At 40.3% G+C, this 22,002-nt stretch overlaps 2 protein-coding genes across 3 annotated transcripts; both read right to left on the minus strand.

The window, feature by feature from the left end:
* Window positions 1-1,593: 1,593 nt before the first annotated feature.
* Window positions 1,594-9,780, minus strand: chrnd (cholinergic receptor, nicotinic, delta (muscle)). 2 transcript variants are annotated; one of them, XM_044025813.1, is made up of 12 exons: window positions 8,625-9,780; window positions 6,977-7,122; window positions 6,843-6,887; window positions 6,644-6,750; window positions 5,592-5,747; window positions 5,389-5,504; window positions 4,920-5,120; window positions 4,261-4,372; window positions 3,978-4,092; window positions 3,616-3,826; window positions 3,392-3,510; window positions 1,594-1,950 (listed from the first exon to the last, which is right to left on the minus strand). In XM_044025813.1, the coding sequence occupies exons 1-12, from the start codon at window positions 8,683-8,685 to the stop codon at window positions 1,768-1,770; spliced, it is 1,572 nt and encodes a 523-aa protein (XP_043881748.1). In that variant the 5' UTR covers window positions 8,686-9,780; the 3' UTR covers window positions 1,594-1,767. The 2 variants fall into 2 exon arrangements, with proteins under 2 accessions (XP_043881748.1, XP_043881738.1); XM_044025803.1 differs by having other exon boundaries at window positions 6,644-6,753.
* A 1,592-nt stretch (window positions 9,781-11,372) lies between these two features.
* cip2a (cellular inhibitor of PP2A) lies at window positions 11,373-21,731 on the minus strand. The gene is made up of 21 exons (XM_044025660.1): window positions 21,644-21,731; window positions 21,326-21,428; window positions 20,901-21,048; window positions 20,235-20,347; window positions 19,400-19,500; window positions 19,218-19,314; window positions 18,980-19,102; window positions 18,013-18,158; window positions 17,842-17,917; window positions 16,914-17,156; window positions 16,205-16,367; window positions 15,965-16,112; window positions 15,417-15,516; window positions 14,834-14,952; window positions 14,545-14,728; window positions 14,347-14,421; window positions 13,103-13,213; window positions 12,828-13,024; window positions 12,603-12,685; window positions 11,748-11,887; window positions 11,373-11,670 (listed from the first exon to the last, which is right to left on the minus strand). Exons 2-21 carry the CDS (start codon window positions 21,425-21,427, stop codon window positions 11,524-11,526), a joined length of 2,616 nt encoding a protein of 871 aa, XP_043881595.1. The 5' UTR covers window position 21,428; window positions 21,644-21,731; the 3' UTR covers window positions 11,373-11,523.
* Between the last annotated feature and the right edge of the window lie 271 nt (window positions 21,732-22,002).

Genomic DNA, 22,002 nt, shown 5'->3' on the forward strand with positions numbered 1-22,002 from the left:
TGAAAATAAACAAAAACCACAGTAACACAGTATCACAGTAACTGAGGGACCTTCTATAATCAGGCAAATAATCGAATACTCAGACTTATCCCTAGTTATTTTACATAATATTACCGTAAATTTCGGCCTATAAGCCGCCACTTTTTCCCACGCTTTCAACCCTGCGGCCTATACAACAGTGCAGCTAATTTATAGATTTTTACTGGCTAACGTCCACCGGGGGGCACTCTCTAGCGGTAAACGCAAAAGTGAAACAGACACGGGGAAAGATTATGCGCTGAAGATGAAGACTTCAGTGGCTTTAGTGCGCGAGAAGAAGATGAAGATAGCGACCAATGACTTTTCTGGTAGGCTAAAGTGTTTTCTTTTCTAACCAGGCGTGTTACTGTCGTGTTGGTACAGTGTTTTATTTTCTAACCATCCAAGCATGGTGATGCCGTGTCGGTGCTGTTTTATTTTCGGGGTGAACACGCAGGCATGTTCACCCCGTGTTTAAATTACATTGTTTTAATAAAAACAACAACGAAAAGCTTCCGTGTAGCATCTTTCTGTGTAAATATCTAATGTTACAACCATACGTGGCGTTACAGGTGGGCCCACTTTTGTCCGTGCCCCACTCGCGTTCACGGACGCATCATGCAGTGCTAGTCACACGCACTCACTCGCCATTCATAAAGTTAATGCATTCATTAACAAACTCCTTGGATAAGAGATTGAATCCTGGCGTCGCTACTGGTTACAACATGAAAACCTGCGGCTTATATTCAAGTGCGGCCTATATATGTACAAAATTTATAAAATTTAGCTGGTGCGGCTTATAGTCAGGTGTGCTCAATAGGCCGAAAATTTACGGTATCTTTAAGCGACTTTATTTCCCGACGCTAATGAGGGTGAATGTGTCATAATTATCATTATTCATACTGTGACTGTGTGTATCTGTTCTTATATCCCGGGAATTTTGTTTGTTTGTTCGTTTGTATTCTTGGTGTTTGTTAAAAAGCCAAATCATGAGCAACATTGGATTTAGTTTTACACCTGATTTTAAAAGGACAAATACAAAAAGAAGTGTACAAACACTGTGTATAGAGTGAAATTTAAACATTAAGCTGTTTTTTTTGGTTTGATTTGTAAATTATTTTTTAAATGAAATGCAAATATATATATTTTCTTACACAGTTAAATATTCCTGTCATTTTGTATTAAAAAAAAAGTTCACCTGTTAAATATGCTGACTCTGACTGATGTTTTGTGGATTTTATATCTTGTCTTTGTGGTTTATGTGTGGCTGCAATAAAAAATCATTTATTTCTCTGCTGATTCATCACCTAAAGGCAAATTTAAATGCATTTAAATGCCATGTAAACTTTATGTAACCAGTGAGAATAAGTGAGTCAACTGAAACCTCACGCATTGTTTAAAACAAACACTTGTGGAACTGATGTCCTGCGTTCCTGTTTGTAATAATCTGCTCCGACCAGTCGGACAACTGGCGATGCCAACATGTCATTTGATCGTTAACAATACAAAAGTGCATACTGTTGTTACAGTTACAAGGAAGTAAACTAATAAAAAGAATCAAATAAAATGAATATCTACTGAGTGTAAATGTTTATTCAAACCACACTGATAAAATTAAAATAGTGATATATAACGACACACAGCTATACAGCAAAAAAAAGAGGTCAATCAAATGTAATAAAGAAGCAACAAGTCACATGACCAGTGACAGTGTCAGTGTGTTAGTGTGTGTGTGTGTGCAATTCCCTGTTAGAGCAGACGGGGGTTCTCCTCTCTGTAGTCGTGTTTGTCTCCTTGGAAAGGCAGAGGCGGTGGGTGGTTACAGATTCCCATCAGGAAGATGATGATGGTGCCGAGCGTCATGACCGGAGTGACCAGGAAGAGACAGAGGCGATCCACGGTGCGAGCGATGCCGCTCCAGTTATCCTTCTCCTGATGATTCAGAAAAAAAATATGTTTGTGATTATCACAACGTCGACTATTCACCGCTAACAATATCACACCCTCGAGGAATTACAGCTACCGATATCATAACTGAGACCAACTAGAGAGGCTGATATCACAACCTCAGGTTCCTACGGATACCAGTATTACAACCTTGAGTATCTACCGATATCACAACCTTCAGAATTTACTGATATCAAAACCTTGAGTATCTACTTAGACAGTGGTAGGCTGTCAGGGCCAGCAGGGCCTTCTCTGCTGGCCCTGACAATATAATAAAAGTTTTTTTATTTTTTTATTGTTATTATTATTGTTATTATTATTATTATTATTGTTATTATTATTAATAATAATAATAACAATAATAATACATTTTTGTTTTAATAATCAAATTAATGTGTGTCTGAACGTGTCTGTATTTAATTACTTTTTCAGTATGTTATGATTATATTTCCAGAAAGAATATGGTTATTTTTTCTGAAGCTGAGCTGGATTTTCCTGGATGTCATTAAACGCATCATAGCCCCGTGGACCTGCTCTAGTAGTATTGCTGGCCTTTCGTTGAAGCTGCCATTTCCTATTTGGTTATAACTTTGAGGACAAAACTGTTGATCATAAATAGTGCCGGGGACGTGTTCCCCACTTATGTGGAAGCTTGTTTTGTGTCATATGGTGGCTTGTGATATTGCCGTTGCTGAGTGACATAACGGAAGATGTGGTGGTAATGATGCAGTAGCCTATAGATTATAGCGCAGTGGTGTGTGTGTGCGCTATGGTTGTTTCAGATCAACTGTCTCGTGAATATAGTGCGTTTTGTATGTGGTTGTGTTTGTGCGTGTTTTTTTTTTTTTTACTGAAAGCCCTGACTGAAACCCCACGGTATGCTACTGTACTTAGACCAATATCACAACCTTGAGAATCTACCAATATAACAACCTTGAGTATCTACTGAGACTGATATCTCAACCTTGAGTATATACTGATATGAAAACCTTCAGAATCTACTGAGACTGATATTACATCGAGTATGTATCAATACCGATATCATAACCTGGAGTATTTACTGAGAGCGACATTACAACATCGCGTATGTATCAATACTCATATCACAACCTTGAGTATCTACCAATATCACAATCTTGAGCATATATTGAGACCAATATCATAACCTTGATATCTACTGATATCGCAACCTTGAGTATCTACTGAGATTACAACATTGAGTATCTACTGAGACCGATATCACAACATTGAGTATCTATCGATACCAATATCACAACCTTTTGTCTAGTTTAAGGCACTCCCTCCATTGACAGATTATTTTTCTTAACACACGAACATTTACATAAATGTAAGAATATTTGGCGTATATCTAGTCGGGCTATTTTAAGTTTGCAGACTTTGGTCCTCGTGTGTGTGTGTGTGTGACCTCGTTGTAGTCGTTCTTGTTTCGCATGTGTTTGATGATGTAATTCGCTCCGTCCACCGCAGGCTTGATCTCTGCGTACAGCTGGTCTGTCAAATCTCCATCTGTCTGTGGATTCACCACTACACACACACACAAACACAAACACACGCACGCACGCACACACACATTTTAATATCTACCTTTAGAAAACTTGTGTGTGTGTTCTCAGGCTCGACTGCTCGTACCTGCAGCAGGCGTGGTGCGTGTCCTCAGTCCGTGTCTCACTGACTGTTTCTCAAACATGAGCTCGCTGCGGGACTTGACCGTGTAGTATTCCTCGGCCTTTGCGATGTAACCCACAGAGCTGGATCGCCGAGGCAACGCCCCATCCCATTGGGGCTCCGCGTCAGCAGGGTGGGACATGCGCAGGATCCGAGGCAGACGCTCCAGGAAGATCTGAAGTGATAAAATGTAAATAAAGCATTTGATAGACGATATACTTTATCTTACCCACCGCTAATTTAAAGCACACATATATTATTATTTGTTTACAATTACAGCAGTAAATCATGAGCTGATAAATGTGTAAACGTGTGGCTTTATTTACCCTCTTGGTCCACTCTGTCATGACGTGTGTGCTCGGTGTCCTAAAGTGCAGGTTGAGAACAACCACACAGTTCAGCACGACCACGGTGACCAACACCATGATGAACATCAAATACCTGTAAACACAAACACATGAAATCTATGATAATTGAATGAAGTACTTTCCTGTATTAGCTTGGAGCTTGAAAAATAAGGAAATACTTCATGTACCGTGAGTTTACTCTGAAGGAGGAATCACACAGACTTGGAGGAAATCCTCTATTTTATGTGCGTGTGTTACTTACTTCACAATAAGTGGCACAGACAAGGACGTTTCTGGAAGTCTTTGAGAAATCAGCAGCAGGAAGACAGACTGAGCCAGGAGAACTGAGATGGACAAGGTCATCTTCTCACCACCTTTATATAAATATACAGATGTGGGTATGTGTAAATTCATTGATTATTAATCATCAGTTCCACGACTGCCAGAAAAACAAATTATAAATATCTAGACCTGCTTAAGTCTAGGACATCTTAAAACTGTTAAGACAGACTTTGCCAACAGGGAACTGAAGTTTGTAAACCACTCACTCTCCCACACCAAACCCCATAGAGAAAATCATTGATTTAACATCACAGCACACAGGAGCTGTTGATCCACTGCTGCCATCACTGAGTTCAAAGTGTTATTTTGCGACATTCAGCGTTTGAAATCCTTTGTTCAGATTTACCTCAGTGACACAAAGTGACCACATGAGGCAGCAGTGGACCAGCAGCTCCTGTGTGCTGTGATGGAATATCAATGATTTTCTCTATGGAGTTTGGTGAGGGAGAGTGAGTGGTTTCCAAACTGACTTTTTTGTTGAGTGGCTAAAATCTGTTTTTTTTTTCTGTCATTACTGTCATTCATGTTTCAAAAAACCCAAACTTTCCCTTAAATACTGTATGAAGACACTTTACTGACTGTCAGCAGGCAGGTAGTAGACGAGCGAGGCCAGGAAGGAGATGAGCACACAGGGGATGATGATGTTGACGATGTAGAACAGAGGTTTGCGTTTGATGACCAGGTAAAAGGTGATGTCCTGGTGCTTGTTGCTCTCCATGGGAATGTGTTTGTACGTGTTCCTCTTGGCTGGTCGGTGGATGATCTCCCACTCGCCGTTTTCTGTGCGGAGCAACGTCGGAGGCACAAAAACAAGTGAGTGAGTGAGAATGAGAAGCGTTTAAGGCGACGTGTGAGTCCAAAAAAATCAGCATCAGCCAAAAACAAAATGGGATGAAAACCCCATTGGTCAACCTCTAGACACAACAAAAGCTCATGGCTTTTGTTGTATCTTTGTGTATACTATTAATTTTACACACTGAACCTTTAAGTACATGGTTAAAGAATGCTTAATGTGAATGTTGGATCCCCTTAAAGAGAAGTTTGTCACCTGTAAAACTCGCAGGGTCAATGATGATCCACTCCACCGTCCATTTACTGGTCTTGTCCTCCTCCTCCTCCTCCTTCAGCAACATTCTGATCTCCTTTGCGTTGTAGGTCAAAGAGCTGCAAAGCAACATGGGAAAAGAAAGTTGCTCTATTGTCCCATTTACCCCCAGTTTTAGTGTAAATCCTGTGTGATTGTGTGGTTACGTGAATTTGAGCGTGCAGTTCTGCCAGTCGAAGGGGAAGTAGTTGACGTTGATAGAGCAGGAGGAGCGGAAGATGGCGGGAGGAAGCCAATAACAGAGACCAGTGTTGCCCACCAGCACGTTCGAGTAATACGCTACCTGGAACTGAGCGTCGTTACTGAGAGGAGACACGGGGAAGAGAAACGTAAAGACATTTAAAACATTACTGACAAACAAAAAAGACATAAACATGAAGTCAACAAAGAAGTTACTAAATATAACATTACAAAAACATCTAAAAAAAAAAAAGGTATGAAGTGTAAAAATTACAAAAAAACATTACTCACGTAAACACGTAAAAAGTGACACATTGTAACATTTAAAAACATCACTTATTTAACCAAAAAAGTTATATAAACAAAAAAACTTAACTTGAGTCGCTAAAAATATAAAATATAACGTTACAAAAACATTCCTTACGTGACCAAAACCATATTATGAAATTCACAACAAAAGTTACAAAAACATTACCAAATGGAATTAAATATTATACATAGATAAAATTATGGATTTTGTTATCGCTTAAAAAACAAACAAACAAAAAAAAACTACGCTCTCATCACCTTAGGGACAAAAATGTCCCGTCTGTAAAAACTACTAAATATATGCTATTTTTCATTTTTAATGAATCAATGTTTTTTAACCTGATTATGTGTATATATGTATATGTATATATATATGTATATATATATATATATATATACACAGTATATATACACATATACATATATGTACATATAAGTCATAAAAATGACTTGTGTTACCACATTTACTGCTCCAAAAAACATTACTTACGTTGCCCAAATTGTTTTTTAAATTTTGTTTGTAACATTACAAAAAGTGATGATACTGATACTAATACTGATACAAAAAGTAGTATTACTTAACACATAAGGAAATGTAATACTACAAAAACGTGACTTTAGTTTTAGTTTCAAAACAAATTTTTTTAAAATAATATAAACAATAATAACAATAATAATAATAATAATGATAATAAAAAGAGAATCTCACTTGTTTTCCAGAACGATCTCCGGCAGCCAAACCATACTGGGTGGCAGACGCAGCATTTCAATCCCATCAAACTCTGATGAGTTCCACGAGAGTCGGTAGTCAGTCCACTTCTAACACACACACACACAGTCATTTACATGTGAACACCAATGGTGTGGATTAAATATGGAGGAAGCGTCATTTGATTGTTTTCACGTACATGATCGATCCATACGTTTGTCAGCAGCGTCTCGTCCACTTCTTTCTGCACATGAAAGGACAACAAACGTTGGTGTGAATCTGAATGACTATTTCACACACACACACACACACACAAAATAAGGGTGTGTGTACCAGAGAGATGAGGTTGGAGAGTGTGAGGGCGAGGTAAACGTCGACGGCGTCCTGCTGTGTCTCCACTGGACGCAGCTCCTTGTTGTATCCCCGCACTTTGAACAGGTAGTGGATGAGACGCTCCTCCTCGTTCCTGCCCCAGCACTCTGACACACACAAAAAACGGTTTGCAGGTGTTTTGATCCTCACAAACATGCATGCACAAGTACACAAATACCACACACACTCATATATGGGTTAGCGAAACTTTAACTCATTTATGTAGGGTGCAGATGGCCATAATGGACAGCAAAATTCAACTTCCTGTTGAGTTAGGGCTTTTTTGGTTTGTCTTGGTCTATAACATCTTCCCGCCAAGTTTCGGGAAATTCTGTGGAACTCAATGTACGCTAGTCATAGGACACTTGGCACCACGTGGCGAATGGTTGAAATACAGCCAAAACGCAGAGGGTTGCCGTGGCCACACCAATTTAAAATCCACAAAACCTTTCAACAACTTTTCACTTTTGATGTGTCTAGTACAAATTGGCGGGGTTTATTTTTCCGTTTTAACGCGCTCGGACGAGTTCGCTCATTTACGTAGGGTGCAAATAGCCAAAATAGATGGCTAAATTCAAACCCTAAACTAAACCCTTAGAAGTGAGGTTCTGCCTTGTACCCTGTTCTTCTTAGGACCAGGTTTTGGTCTTCATGAGGACTACTGGTCCTGACAAGGTGAGCTTTTATGACACACACAGTCTGGTTTCCATGACTTCAGAGGACATTACATTGACTTGCATACATTTCCTGGTGACTTAATCTAACCTTAACTATAACTACTACTGACCTAACCTTAACACGTGTGTGTGTGTGTGTGTGTGTGTGAATACTTTGTTGCTGCTCATATTTCAGACCCTCACAGCAGCTGCTCAGCTTCAGACTGGAAGTGACAGACATTTCCCTTCTCCGTGCAGCCATGTTTGTTTGTTTGTTTACATCATATTCTCATTTATGTTTACATCATAGGCATTATGAGCACAAACTGAACGGACAATGTCTTCTGTGGTTAATCTGTCACTGGTTGCACCAAATTAAGGAGTCTTAAAAAAACACTTTAATTACTTTAAGAAGATAAGAAGTTACATTGTTCAATAAAAAGTTAAATAACAAAAAGTCAAGTTTAATCTGGTTTCCTTAATTAATTTGTCCATAAAATGAGGTCAGGGTTTCCTAAACCTTAACTTTATTCAATTTGAATGATTTATTTGTTATTAAGGAGCAAAGAAACCTGAAAGTATTCACATTCAAGAAGTAGAAACATCAGGAAAACATGTATTTACATTATGTGTGGTAAATGACTTAATATGTCCTTATTTGTTGACTTACATCAAACACAAACATCTGATCAGATTAAAAACACATTTTTGTAATTTTTCTCACACGAGACAACAAACGGGCCTACAACAGGCGTACAAATAATGCAGAATAAACGCATTGAAAGGTAAATAAAGACTATTAAAATGTAGATGCGAAAACACTGGAAGAACAATGTAGGTTGGTATAAATGAGAGTTTGAGACAGTTGGAGTTTGAGAGATTAACCACAGTAAGAGTGAGTCACGTGACAAACATAACATCAGATGAGATTATTTTTAATATTTCAAACTCACCAGATGAAAAGAGAGCGAGGAGGAGGACGGTGGTGGACACAAGTGCTCGCTGGAGCGCCATGGCCGAGGAGTGAAGAGTGTGAACAGCCAGAGACCTCAGAGTGAGTGAGTGACAGGAGGCAGCTGCAGAAACACAGAGGAGAAAATAGAAAAGAGGCAGAGCAGGCAGCTGCGGTCACCTCAACTCTGTGGACACTAAAACACACACACACCGGCTTTGAGCTGAGAAAACAAAGATTTGGTTTCCTGGTTTATTACTAAAGCACCAAAAACTAACTGTTAACTACTTTGCTATCGATTCATCTGAAAAATAAAACAACAGATTTATTATTTTTTCACCTTGACGCGTCAGTGTGTCGATTACGGGAGTAGGGAATTGAACCCATAACATTCTAGTAGAAGAAAAAGAAGTTACTCACCTGGAGAAAGTGAACGTTCAGATGACGACCGCAACTTTATCCTTCATATTTTGTTGTTTGTAAACCAAATATACGTTTCTCTCCACTAGATGGCACTACTTGATTACTGTCACTCGCATCAGGATATGATTTAAAGTGTACATTAAATCCCTAAAACTACTGTATAATGTGTGTCTAGTTAATGTTATTTGTTGATTTATTTATTTATCAAATCAAACTTCAAATATTGGATTTGTCTCTCTCTGAACGGGTCAAAATCTTCCATCACAGGCCTGATTTCTCCTAAACTAAGAAAGAAAGAAAGCCTGGGGTCAGTGGTTGCCAAAGTCTGGGTCAGGACCCACAGATGGGTCGAGGGGAACTTTTTAGTTAAGATTTCTGCGCATGTTTGAAATTATTTGCACGAAATTAAATATTTATTTAATCTTCAATTTACTAATTCAAATTCAGGTGTTACGAAATATGGGTGTAAATGTCCTTTTGTTTTACAATTTATATTGGGATTTGTGTCATGATCTATGTAAAATAAAATGATACAGTGAAATATCGCGATATTTTGCGTGGCGATATTGCAACGCTTTCCAGACAAGTATAAACATTTTTTAAACTTTTGTTGGATTAATGTTAAAAAAAAATCAATTGTCAAAAAGTGCTCATTCTCACAAAAGCTGTAATATACACTAGCTGTAGTGATGTGTCGTTCGTGAACGTTTCGTTCAAAATGAACTCATCTTTTATATGACTCGGGAGTAATGAGTCATCTCAGTGAGTGACTCGTTCATTTTCATGCAGTACCTTCCTTCACCACATGGCAGACAGCTGCATAAGCTCAGTCAACAGAACAGGAAACAGAAATGATTAGTTCAGGAGTGACTCAAGTGAGTGGTTCGTTCATTTTCATGCAGTACCTTCCTTCGCCACACGAAGCAGGAAAGGAAACGGTTAAACGGAAAAGGAAATGATTAGTTCAGGATTCACTCAACTGAGCAAGCGTCCGTCCTCAGGTCACGTGACAGCTACCTAGTCACTGTTGTGCTGTTAAACAACAATGGCAGAGAGGATACAGGTCACTTTATTAAGGTGTGTATTTGCTTTCCTAGGGTTTCATATGGTTTGAATTGCTTGTGGCATTTTGTTTATTATACTTTGTCAGCTGAAGCAAACCATGTTAAGTGTTTGAGAACAGCTGCCCACAAAAGGGATACAGCGCCAACCGCTGTAAAAATGAACGAAATGACTCAAAAAAGATTAGTTCAATTTACTGTCCGAGAGTAAAAGATCCGAGTCAGTAAGAAGAGTCGAAACTTCCCATCACTAACTGCCTGGCCAAAAAAAAGTCGCCACCTGGATTTAACTAAGCACATAGGTAAGGGGTTGCTGCAGTTGGTCAGGTCTAGGTTCAGCAACATTATGTGCCCAAAGAATGAGGTCAGCTGACTACCTGAATATAATGAATGACCAGATTATTCCATCAATGCATTTTTTTCTTCCCTGATGACATGGGCATATTCCAAGATGACAATACCAGGATTCATCAGGCTCAAATTGTGAAAGAGTGGTTCAGGGAGCATGAGACATCATTTTCACACATGGATTTGCCACCACAGAGTCCAGACCTTAACCCCATTTAGAATCTTTGGGATGTGCTGGAGAAGGCTTTGCTCAGTGGCCCGACTCTCCCATCATCAATACAAGATCTTGGTGAAAAATCAATGCAACACTGGACGGAAATAAATCTTGTGACATTGCAGTAGCTTATGGAAACAATGCCACAGTGAATGAGTGCCGTAATCAAAGCTAAAGGCGGTCCAACGATGTGACCCTTTTTTTAGGTGGCGACTTTTTTTTTGGCCAGTCAGTGTATGTCAGGTTTCGATTTGTAAAATTATATTTCATCTTAAGATACATCCACACTACTACACAGACATTTAAAAGATATTGGCTTTAAAATGTCTTAGCAGATATTGGCTAGATCTGCCAATATGACTAATGACTACAACAGTAGGCTAAATAGGCTGCTACCTCTTTGACTTCTATGCTAGCGCCCTCTTCAATTATTATTATTTTTTTGTATGTTTATTTATTTATTTATTATATACGCAAACGTACATATATATATATATATATATATATATATATATATATATATATATATATATATATATATATATATATACACACACACACACACATATATACTGTACATATACATATTATTATTATTTTACTTATTATGGAATATTTGGTCAATACTGACTTTTTTTTTTTAATGGGAATATAAATCCACACATTTATTAAAAAAATAAATAAAAACACACAAACACAGTAGTTTTTAATCTGACTTGACTGCAGTTCTTCACATGTTTTATTAAGTAAAAAGGGTTTAAAATACTTAAGATAACAGTTCATTACGTGTGTTTTTTTTTTTATAAAATGTTCCCCTCCCTCACTCATCTGCATGGCCGTGCGGCCGCGGCTCCTCACAGCGACAGGTTGACGTCGCTCTTCATTTTGCCGCTGCTGAGGCTGTGGATCATGGCGATCATAGACGAGTGTTTGCTCAGCTCGTCCTCCCTCTGCTTCAGCTTGGTCTCCAGCTGACTCTTCTGCAGCTCCAGAGACGACGCCTGACAAACACAGATAGTTCAATAAATGTTTGTTGCACGTGCTTTTATTGTTAGGTTGTAACACAGCGTTGCGTTACCTTGATGCTTGCGTCCTTCCTGGCCTGCTCCGTCCTGTTCAGCTCTTTCCTCAGGACGTCCACCGTCTCCTCCAGCTCACTCCTCTCTCGGTCCTTCTCCTTCCCCTTCTGCTCCTCAGCGTGCAGCTCACCTCGCAGACCTGACGGAAAACAAGGGCAGGGTCATGCGTGATTCTCAATGTGACCATCAGGTGGTGACACATGTACCGTGAAGACATTTGAGTGCAACAGACGTCATCTATGATTTTTTACATCATAGATTAATGTCCACTGGTCACCAAGTGGCCCTAATTAAAAATTCAAGAAGGTTTTATCATTGGACACAGGATTAGAACATGCCCCTGAGTGAGGAGTAGTCAAAGAATGTTTTAAGTCTTTAGAAAGAGAAGGATTATTCATTTCAGCATAAAACCCTGGAACATAAGATGTTTGAGTCCAGGATTAAACCTTGGAACATGGATTTTTGACTTCAGGATTAAACCCTGGAACATGGGTTTTCAATTTAAGGATAAGGTATCTTTAACTTCAGGATTAAACCCTGGAACATGGATTTTTAATTTAAGGATGAAAACCTGGAAAAAAGTATCTTTATCTTCAGGATTAAACCCTGGAACACGGAAATTTAAGGATTAAAACCTAGAAAACGCATTGTTAACGTCAGGGTCAAACAATGCAATATGGATTTCTAATTTAAGAAAACATAGAAAAAATATCTTTTACCTCAGATTGAACCCTGGAAAAATAGATTTTTGACTTCACGAATGAATCTGAGTTTTGTTTATGAAACAGCACTGAAATAACCCCAGTACTTTCTGTGATTTAGTGAAAAAGCAGCTGGGTTTAAGTGCGACTGACCTGTGATGTCACTGTTTTTCTGTTGTAGATCTGACTGAAGAGATCTGATCTCCTCCTCCTTCTCTTCCAACTCTAATGTCATCCTGAGAAACAGAAGAAGAAGAAGAAGGAAATAATCAACGCCTACATGAAACCATCATAAAAAAATCATTCAAAGCTTTGGTTTTCAGTCAAAACACACAATTTTATGAACGTTTAAATGTGGTCCGACTCTCTGCCTCTGACCTGTTGAGCAGGGTGTTGTAGCTTCCCTTGAGGGACTGGTGCTCCTCAGAGTCCTGCTGCAGCCTGGCATTGTGCTGCAGCAGCTCCTCCATCTCCACCTTGGAGCGCTCCACCTCCAGAGCCTGACCACTGAGCTCCACCCGCAGGTCCTCGCGCCGGCGCTCGGCCTCCTTCAGCAGGGAACCGAGCTTATGAGCCTGGACAGAAACCAACAGACACGTCAAACATTAAGTTCATCACAACTGCTGTCGTGTTAAACGTGTGTGGAACGTCACCTCGGCCTCGGCTTGAGCTCGCTGGACGCGAAACTGAGCGATGAGACGGTCGGACTGAGAGAGCGCCGCGGCCTTCGCCTCCAATAAGTCCTGCAGGCGGCGCTCCTGAGCCTGGAGAAAATAACAGTGAGCCAAACTCAAACAGAGCAACTGCTGCTTTCACCTAGTTGAGACAAATTGTGTGAGAAACAGTGCGTAATCCGATACGTCACATGTCTCACCTGTGTTATGTCCATAATTGTTAGATTCGACAGATTAATGCTCATAATCCTCCGATCTACTTACGATACTCAAGATTTTATTTCAAAAAGGTAAACGTTGCACTTCAGAAACTTGAGCTAAAGCATTTAAAGGTGACATAGAATGCTTGTATCACACATATATGTTAGTTATGTAGGTCTACTTACATATATTAACTTGTTTTCATGATTAAAAACCTAATCGCTGCAAATGAGCCGATCAAAATATCTCCTCACTGACGCTCTCACCAGCCGCGATGTTTCAGACCAAAACCACACCCCTAGAATGTGGACTGTGTTGTGATTGGCCAGCCAACGAGAGCTTTCCCACTGTCCTGTGATTGGCCAGGTACCTGGAAGTGACGTAATAGATAGGCCAGCTCTCAGATACACAGCTCCCCCTCTGGCACGGTGGATGCTCTGCATCTCAGCAGCTACAACGAGAGTAGTTCTTCTTCTTCTTCCGCGGTTGAATGTACGCAACCGGATGTGCCCGGACTAGTGCCGGCACCAGGAGGCGCTACGGTGGTGAGAGGAGTGGTGAGGATTTTTGATGACGACATCAAATTAAGGAAGTGCCGATCCGCTTCACAGAGCCCAGGAAAACAATACAACACTATTTTCTCAGCAGTGGCTGAACTGTTTGTTCTGAAACTTTAGGGTTTCATAAACGAGGTAATGACGCAGATACACACACAAACGCAGTGTTAATTGGAGCTTCCGGTCTACGTGGGCTTTAAAACAAGTCTATGAAACAAAAATGGGTCTAAAAACAAACATTTTATAGTTTTGCGCATGAAAAACAATTTGAAAAGGAAAAGGAAAACAAAATTCCAAAAAAGTAGAAAAAAACCCATTTAATAACTTTCATTAAAGTAAAATGGTTGTACTCTGATCATGCAGTTTACAAGCTTATAGGTAAAGGTAAAGTAGGTAAGGTAAAATGACGACATCTCATGAATATAAACATGTGCACAGCGTAAACCATCACAATAACAAACTCACCGCAAACGCAGAGAGCTTCTGCGCATAAACGTCGATGATCTCAGAGACGTGCGAGTCCTTCACCTGCTCCTGAAGCTACAAACAAACAAACAAAAGTAATTCTTCTTTTATCTGAATACTTTTTCCAGATTTCTAATAAAGAAATGCATTTTAAAACAACTTTCTGGATGTTAATGTTCAGTTTGAGAATCCGTTCACCTCCAGTCCATTCTGTATCCTCTCCACCAGACTGTGGACTCCCCTGCTGGAGGAAGTGGAAGAGTCCAGTTGGCTGGTGTTTGTCCTGGGAGGCGGGACTTCCTGCACCACGGCAACACGTTTGACCGACAGCTCCGCCTCCCTCAGGCGGTACGAGTTGTTGGCGGCAATGCTTTCACCCAGACTTCAACAAGAAAGTGTGACGAATGAGATAAGGCAACAGTAAAGAATATTATTATTATTATCATTATCGTTATAGTAAAGGAGCTGCTTTGAGGCGGTGACTCACACTAATGACGGGAAGTCTGGTAGAGGAGTCGCTTCAAACAGCAGAGAGAGTCCGGTCTGGACTCGCTCTCTGTTGTGAGACGTCAGAGACAGAGACAGAGGAGTCACGATCCTCTGATCCTGAGAGACAGAGACACAAGACCACACCTCTTTAGGACCAGTAGTCCTCATGCAGCACTTTTCCAATATACAGTTCCACCACGGCTCGACTCTATTGGTATAGTTTTCCATGACTTCATAGCTCCTCCTCAACGTGGGCGGAGTCATCACAGCAATGGCTGTGCCACACTGCCATGACATTGTTTTAGTGGCTTATAAAGAAGTTGTCGTTTCCGATGTAACTGAATCATTAGAATCATTAGAGTCGAGTCGTGCGAGAACCGTATAGTGGAAAAGCGTCACTGGAGACCAAGACCTGGTCCATTTCTGAGGATCTGGTTAAAGTTTATAACTAAGATTTGAAGTGTGGTTGTGTTAAGGATTTATTTATTTAGCTGTAAAAATAAACAGCCGCACAAACCTGTGTATAAACCAGAGGGAGTGAGGACTTTCGGGGCTAGAGAGTGAGAATGTGTGTGTGTTACCTGTAATATCCTGTAGAAGCTGGTCTCCATGTTTTTCACCTGCTGCCTCAGTTTGCTCATTAACTCCAGAGTTTTCAGCAGAGCTTCTGCACACACCTGACTACATACACATACACACACAAATAAACACAATTATTATAAAACATTCAAATATGTTTCCTTTAGTCAAGATAAACCACAACAGAAAGCTGTTCAGTAAATAAGCAGGATAAACAGAGACCTAGTTCAACTGCTCAGATCATTTTAAATTTTCAGTTTCTTAAATGTGAAAATGTCCTGGTTTTCTTTATATAACAAATAAACCATTAAACTGAATCATTTTTATTTGTGGAGAACACATTTCAGAACATCATCATTTCATTACATTTTTTCATACATTTCATGGACCAAACAACTGATTCAAATTTAGTTTCGTCCAAAAACGAAAAGAAACATTAAATTAATTATCACAGGAGCAAAGAAACTGGAAAATATTTAATTAAGCAGCTGAAATTTGACCCTAGCAATGACAGTTCCTACATAATAAACACTGCTGATGGGTCGCCCACCTGAAATCGTTGTCAGATCCGGGCGGGACACACGTGAGAGGACTGTTGCTACAGCAACAGCAGAGCAGGGACTCGGCCTGTGAGAGGCAGAGCTGAGCGCTGACCTGACGGGACACGATGGATCTGGTGGAGTCGCCGTTGCAGAGGAGTGGGGAGGAGTTAAGGCTCCACTGACGAGCATCACAGAGAGAACCACAGTAACAACAAACACAAACATGCACAGCAGAGGGTGAAGGATATTGAGCAGCAAACTGGTGACGTGTGTGATGCGGAGGCAGTGTTTCCTCAGGTGAGCGTCTCCCTTTGACGGCTCGAGGCCCTTCAGCAGCTCCATCAGGACCGGGAGCAGCATCTCCACGAAGCTCACCACACGCTCGGGAACATCGTCTGTTCCCAGAGTCCCCTGAATGGTGAAGACGAAACACAGACACCAACAAAAGAAAAGTAGGACATAGTAGTTAAGATGAGATCCTGGAAGTTTGGGCACTGATTGAAGTCGGTAGAAACTTTATATTTTCACTGTTGTTTATGATGACAGGGTCGGCCATCTTGTTTGTTTCTTGTTGCACTTTAACCGTGTTCAAATCCCACAAAAACAACCTTTAATAAGAGTGATCTTCAATTGAGATAGATCGCGTCATGTTCTGTAGCACCATGTGTATATGTAACTAATTTATGTTATTTGCTGATCCAGGTGCAAATCTTGAAAGTTTAGTGTGAAATATTGAAATGATACATGCTATGATAAGAATCCGTGTATCTGCTGCCCTCTCTGGTCAAACACCAGCTACTGCATTCAAATTTTGGCCAATGGCTCAGCCCACTTTTTGGTATTTTTCACAAAATCTGGTGGATTCATTAATTCCTGCATTTTACTGGAGGTGAAGTCATGGACATTTATGTTTATGTTTATTTTACACTTTGTAAAAATCTGAACGACACCTCGCACCTTCAGCAGCTCGTGCAGCAGACTCAGGGCCTGGAGAGAGCAGGACTCGGCGCCCTCCACGGGCGAACTCAGCCACTGCACCAGAGCGAGTGCGGAGTCTTCCTTGCCTCGAGCTGCATCTGCCCCTGCCCCAAGCCTTCGTCCTGCTGCACTGAGTTTCGCGGCAGCCGGTTTGAAAACCACGTCGCACAGGAGTGAGCGCAGACCTGAGACGCTGCACATGGCCAGCAGGAGCTCCAGAACCTGCAACACACGCACAAAAACACACGCACGTCAGGATTTTGTCTTAGATTTGGAGACCTGTTTTCCACTGGGTGAGCAGCACGACGCATGGGTGATAAAATACAAAATATTGTTTGAAGTTAGAGCTTAAAACTAGTGCTTTGAACTCCAGAACTTTTGGGAAAAGATCTGTACTGTATTTGCGATGTAAGATTTGATCATTCATTTTCTTCAAGTCAAGTTTCGGTTCAATATCCACTGAGTTTTAAGGCTGCAACTAACGACTACTTTCATAATCTCGATTAATTGAGATTATGATATTTTATTGGTCCATAAAATGTCAGAAAGTGTTGAACGGTGTTCACCAAACCTGGCAATGATTCCTTTTTAATTATTTTCTTTGTTACATGGAGCAAAAAAAACAGAAAATATTCACATTTAAGAAGCTGGAAAATCAGAAAACGTGTTTTATTAAAGACAAATTGTACTAAATAGTTGACGATTAAATTTTAAAAAAATTATTTGGCTAGAAAATCAAACAAATACAAAATATATAGATATATCAATCCATTTTAACTTGGTTAACAGTGTTTAAATTCCTATTTAACCAGGAATTTACCTGAATGCTTGTACTGACCCGTGGAAAATGTAGTGTAAATAAATTAAGTCAAAATCTGATCTAGTGTGGTCTCTGGTCTGGTCTCACCTTGGCTGCAGAGTCTGGGTCTTTTGACTGCAACAGTCCCAAAACCTGAGACACACATGCTGAGAAGTGCTGATACCTTTCAGAGAATAAATCATTTAAAAAATGAATAAATACAAAGCCACAGTAAGCAGAACACTGACAGGGACTGTGTACTTGATTAACATCACAAACCTGGTGAGGAAGTCGGCTATTTTAGGATTCTTCAACAAATCGACCAAAAGGTCAACCGAGTATTTTCTGGTCAGAGTGCCGTCACCGTTAACGATGATGTTGAACACGAGCTGGAAGGTTTGGTGGATGTTCTTTGCGTCGAACAGCTGGGGGAAGAAAGTCAGAGGTCATTTTTAACACAGTGGTTAACCGAACAGAAGAACAGAAACTCGCCTGGGCTGCAGAGATAATCCAAGTTAATTAGACCGAGATGAGATGAAAACAAGTGCAGTGCAGTCCCAGCATCTCGGCCTTCAGCATTTCTTCTCCATTAAGAGACACACGGACGTTCCTTAAATTAATAGAGTTGTATTATGGCTCGTTACCACCGGCTCAACCCACCCCACTCCACTTCCAAGCGAGCTGAGGCGATACTATGTGTGATGTCGCCATACCGCCGGCCACTGATTGTTCAGAGTGTCGCCAAACTTTAGATCAGTTAAAAGAGACTTAACAATCCTAAAAACGTGGGTTGAGCTCCAAAAATTGCCAGGGAAATGTCTAAAATCTCAATATTCAACAGGAGTCTGGTGTATTTAGCGTGACTGTGTCAGACAGAGTCTGTGCTCCAGTCATGGAAGAAGTACGGAACAAATAGTTTTAATTAATCGATTCTAATGATTCAGTTAGACTGAAAACAACTCCTTTACAAGTCACTAGTCACTTGTTTTTGTGTGCCGCATGTAAAACGAAGTCATGTGACTCCTCCCGTGTTGAGTAGGTACTATTTTGTCGTGGAAAACCAACCTAAACTGTGCCGTGCCAAGGAGAGGTGAGCTGGGACCATAGGTTGAAAAGATGGTTTACTCTTAATTTATTTTCCATTTCTTTCCTCAAACAAATGAACAATTAAAAACACAAAAAGAAAATATGAATGAAAAGGAGCAGAAAGAATTACAATAATATAAATATTTTTCCCCTCTCCTACCTTCTCTCCGACCTTCTCGTTCAGCGTGAGGCTGGACAGTATGGATAACGTGAAGACCACCACGGTCAGACTGTTGTGGGCCAGGAAGTTGATCAGTGTGCGGTAAAACGGCTTCACATTGTCCTAAAAGCAAACACACAATTTACACACACCATGAGCTGATAATTCCTGTTAAAGATAATCTATAATGTAATGATGATCTATGATGCTGTGTGACCACAGCGTCACACAGACTCACCCGGGACTTGATGTGCATCTGCACCCAGTGGTTGCCGCGACACAGGTTGGCCATGAGACCGAGGCAGGGTATGATGATGTCATCATTGTGAGACTGGCTGTGGCCGAGAGAGAATAAAGATAAAATGAACAGAAAAGGGTGGGGCACTTTTTTGACCTCTCACAGTGAAGTGTGTTTTTTACATGTTGGTCATGAGGAAAGCCACGAGCTCATGGACGTAGTTTGTCGACTGGAAGATGCAGGTGTTGTACGTCAACGTCAGTTTCTGCAGCACCTGCAAACACTGGAAAACAAATATAACATTAATACACACACACACACACATATACACATATATATATACATGCATGCATATAAATATACATTTATATCATTACATATGTGTGTGTATGTATATCGGATGACAGTTAACATACAAAACATCAATAAATCAGGGCATGTAAACATGACGAGTTTAGGGGAATCCACAAATGTTTTTATCCACACAGACTAGAGCTGCAGCTAATGATTATATTCATAATCGATTAATCTGTCGAGTATTTTCTCATCGTTTGGTTAATAAAATGTCAGAAAATGTAGAAAAATATTGATCAGTGTTTGTCTAATGTCTTGTTTTTGTCCACAAATGAAAAAATGATTTCTAACCGTATTTCTCTACCATAATTGATTAATAACCATAATTCAAGTCATTGTTTCAGCCCTAGTGGCAGCATTACAGCGCCACATGCAGGCCTGGCATTTCTTAACTAAAAGCTGTGTTAGCGGAAGACAGTGTTTATTGTTTTTAAGAAGAAAAAAGAGAAAGTCTGTGTAAGGGAAAGTTATGTTGGGGTGAGACCAGAGTCGCGTAATTTTCCAACCATTACCATCTCTGCAAAGTTGGTCCCCATGTAGAAAGTTTGGGAATGACTCGTTTAGAGTCAGTGGGTTACATACATATTTATTTGTAGCTTTTGGGTAATTCTGCTACCAAATAGTGACGCCAAAAACTTAAAGAGAGGTGCTGCTGGACTTTACCTGCAGTACTACTGGCTCTCCTGGAGTGGCGCTGTGGCAGTGGACGACAGAGGCCAGGGTGCTGGTGAGGTTGTAGCTGCTGTGAAGCACCTCGCAACTGTCATCGTCGCTGGCTAAAGGAGAGTGACGACAAGTACAGGGATTGTGTTTCACAAAGTGCTCCGTTTTCAGCAATGTCTGTTATTAAAGGGGTAGTTCAGGTTTTAAGGAGTGGGGTTTTATGAGGCAATGACTCATGGTCACAACTGACTGCATGGTGAAACCAGCTTTTGACATGTACACTTGCCCTCACTGAAAACATGGCTACCAGTTATCGGCTTAAAGCCACAGTATCGTAATTATATGTTGGAAGTAGACAGATGCTTCCAACAGGAAACTCAAGCTTGTAAACCACTCATATTCCTGCACCAAAGTCCATAGAGAAAATCTGTTTTGTGTGTCACTGAGTTTAAACCGCAGCAGTGGATCAACAACTCCTGTGTGCTGTGATGTAAAATTGCTGAGTTTCTCTATGGACTTTGGTGTAGGAGAGTGAGAGGTTTACATAAACATTAGTTTCCAGTCAGAAAGGCTTAGGGTAAGATAAGGAACTGAATGTGCTGACTTCATAAAGCCTGAACTATCTCTTTAAGATTATGGCACTGATGTCGCAGCAGTGTACATTACCTAGCTGTGCCAGCAGGGAGATGATGGAGCTAGTCAGAGTGGGGTTAGTGTTTGGGCTTCCAGCCAGCTCCACCAGTCCACTCACACACTCACTGGGTAAAACCTGACCTGATGACAGCAGTTGGTCACACTTCAGGCCTGAAACCTCCTGCAAACAAGTGTAAAAGTGAAATCGTAGATACTACACGTAATCAACAGAAATCAATGTAAAGTGCAGCCACTTTCTTTCTTTATTTTACAAGTTCAGTAATGAAATAAACATTTAATTCGTTAATTCATATTTAACCAGATACACATTGTTTACATTTAACCACTTTATCTGGGTGATTTTCTGGCCCATAAATACGTGATGTATTGGATTATGAAACACATCAGTCGTTAAATTAATTAATAGCAAGTGATAATGACACGCAGCAGCGACAAACCTCCACTTGCTTCTGTAGCTGTGCTGCGTTTTCTGTCGTCCTGTTGCCTCTGTACTGCTGTATGGCCAACAGCAGAGACTTCAAACATGTCGTCAGGTCCATCCTTCACAACAGAAGCATTCGTTAGACGCGTTAACAACACATTAACTAGCAAAAACGACCTCCATTTTGAAGTTCTTAGCTAACACTACCTTACGTCGTATTTAACGATAACATGTTTTTAAGTTGTTTTAAGTGTTAAGTATAACTGTTAACAATGGCATTGTGTGTCTAAAACGACAACGTGACACTAGTTCGTGCTTTCTTGTAACAGAATACCTGCGATATTTAGTATACTTTCGTCCAGAAACGTCAACAACAAACGGCGTCACAGCAGCGGCCACTTCCTCCCGCTTCTAGCTTCAAACCGACATGGAGCGTACCATGTGTGAGAAATGGGGGATGATCATTTGGATCAATACTAGATGTATTGATCACAACTAGATTACAAATAGATGACATATAATTCAGAAAATATTTAACTGATTGTGTATACAGTTTAGATAAAATGTATTAAAGATATTTAACTGAGAATCTTTGATTACTTACACGAAACAAAAGAACCCCCACCCCCCAGTTACATATGATAGGAAAGACGCGAGTGACGTCACCCGAGAGGCGGAGCATTAACCAGACGT

The sequence above is a fragment of the Solea senegalensis genome, linkage group LG1, assembly GCF_019176455.1.
Source record: "Solea senegalensis isolate Sse05_10M linkage group LG1, IFAPA_SoseM_1, whole genome shotgun sequence".
NCBI lineage: Eukaryota > Metazoa > Chordata > Actinopteri > Pleuronectiformes > Soleidae > Solea > Solea senegalensis.

What these genes read in the sequence shown, in the direction of transcription:
- chrnd (XM_044025803.1), bottom strand. Translation starts at nt 8,685, where the DNA reads ATGGCGCTCCAGCGAGCACTTGTGTCCACCACCGTCCTCCTCCTCGCT. An exon ending in AACTGCACGCTCAAATTCAC is followed by an intron (nt 5,505 to 5,591) that starts GTAACCACACAA and finishes GTTGCTTTGCAG; the next exon opens with CTCTTTGACCTACAACGCAA. An exon ending in ACGCACCACGCCTGCTGCAG is followed by an intron (nt 3,511 to 3,615) that starts GTACGAGCAGTC and finishes GTGTGTGTGTAG; the next exon opens with TGGTGAATCCACAGACAGAT.
- cip2a (XM_044025660.1), bottom strand. Translation starts at nt 21,427, where the DNA reads ATGGACCTGACGACATGTTTGAAGTCTCTGCTGTTGGCCATACAGCAG. An exon ending in CGTCACCAGTTTGCTGCTCA is followed by an intron (nt 16,113 to 16,204) that starts ATATCCTTCACC and finishes ACTCCTCCCCAC; the next exon opens with TCCTCTGCAACGGCGACTCC. An exon ending in GGATACAGAATGGACTGGAG is followed by an intron (nt 14,422 to 14,544) that starts GTGAACGGATTC and finishes GTTTGTTTGTAG; the next exon opens with CTTCAGGAGCAGGTGAAGGA.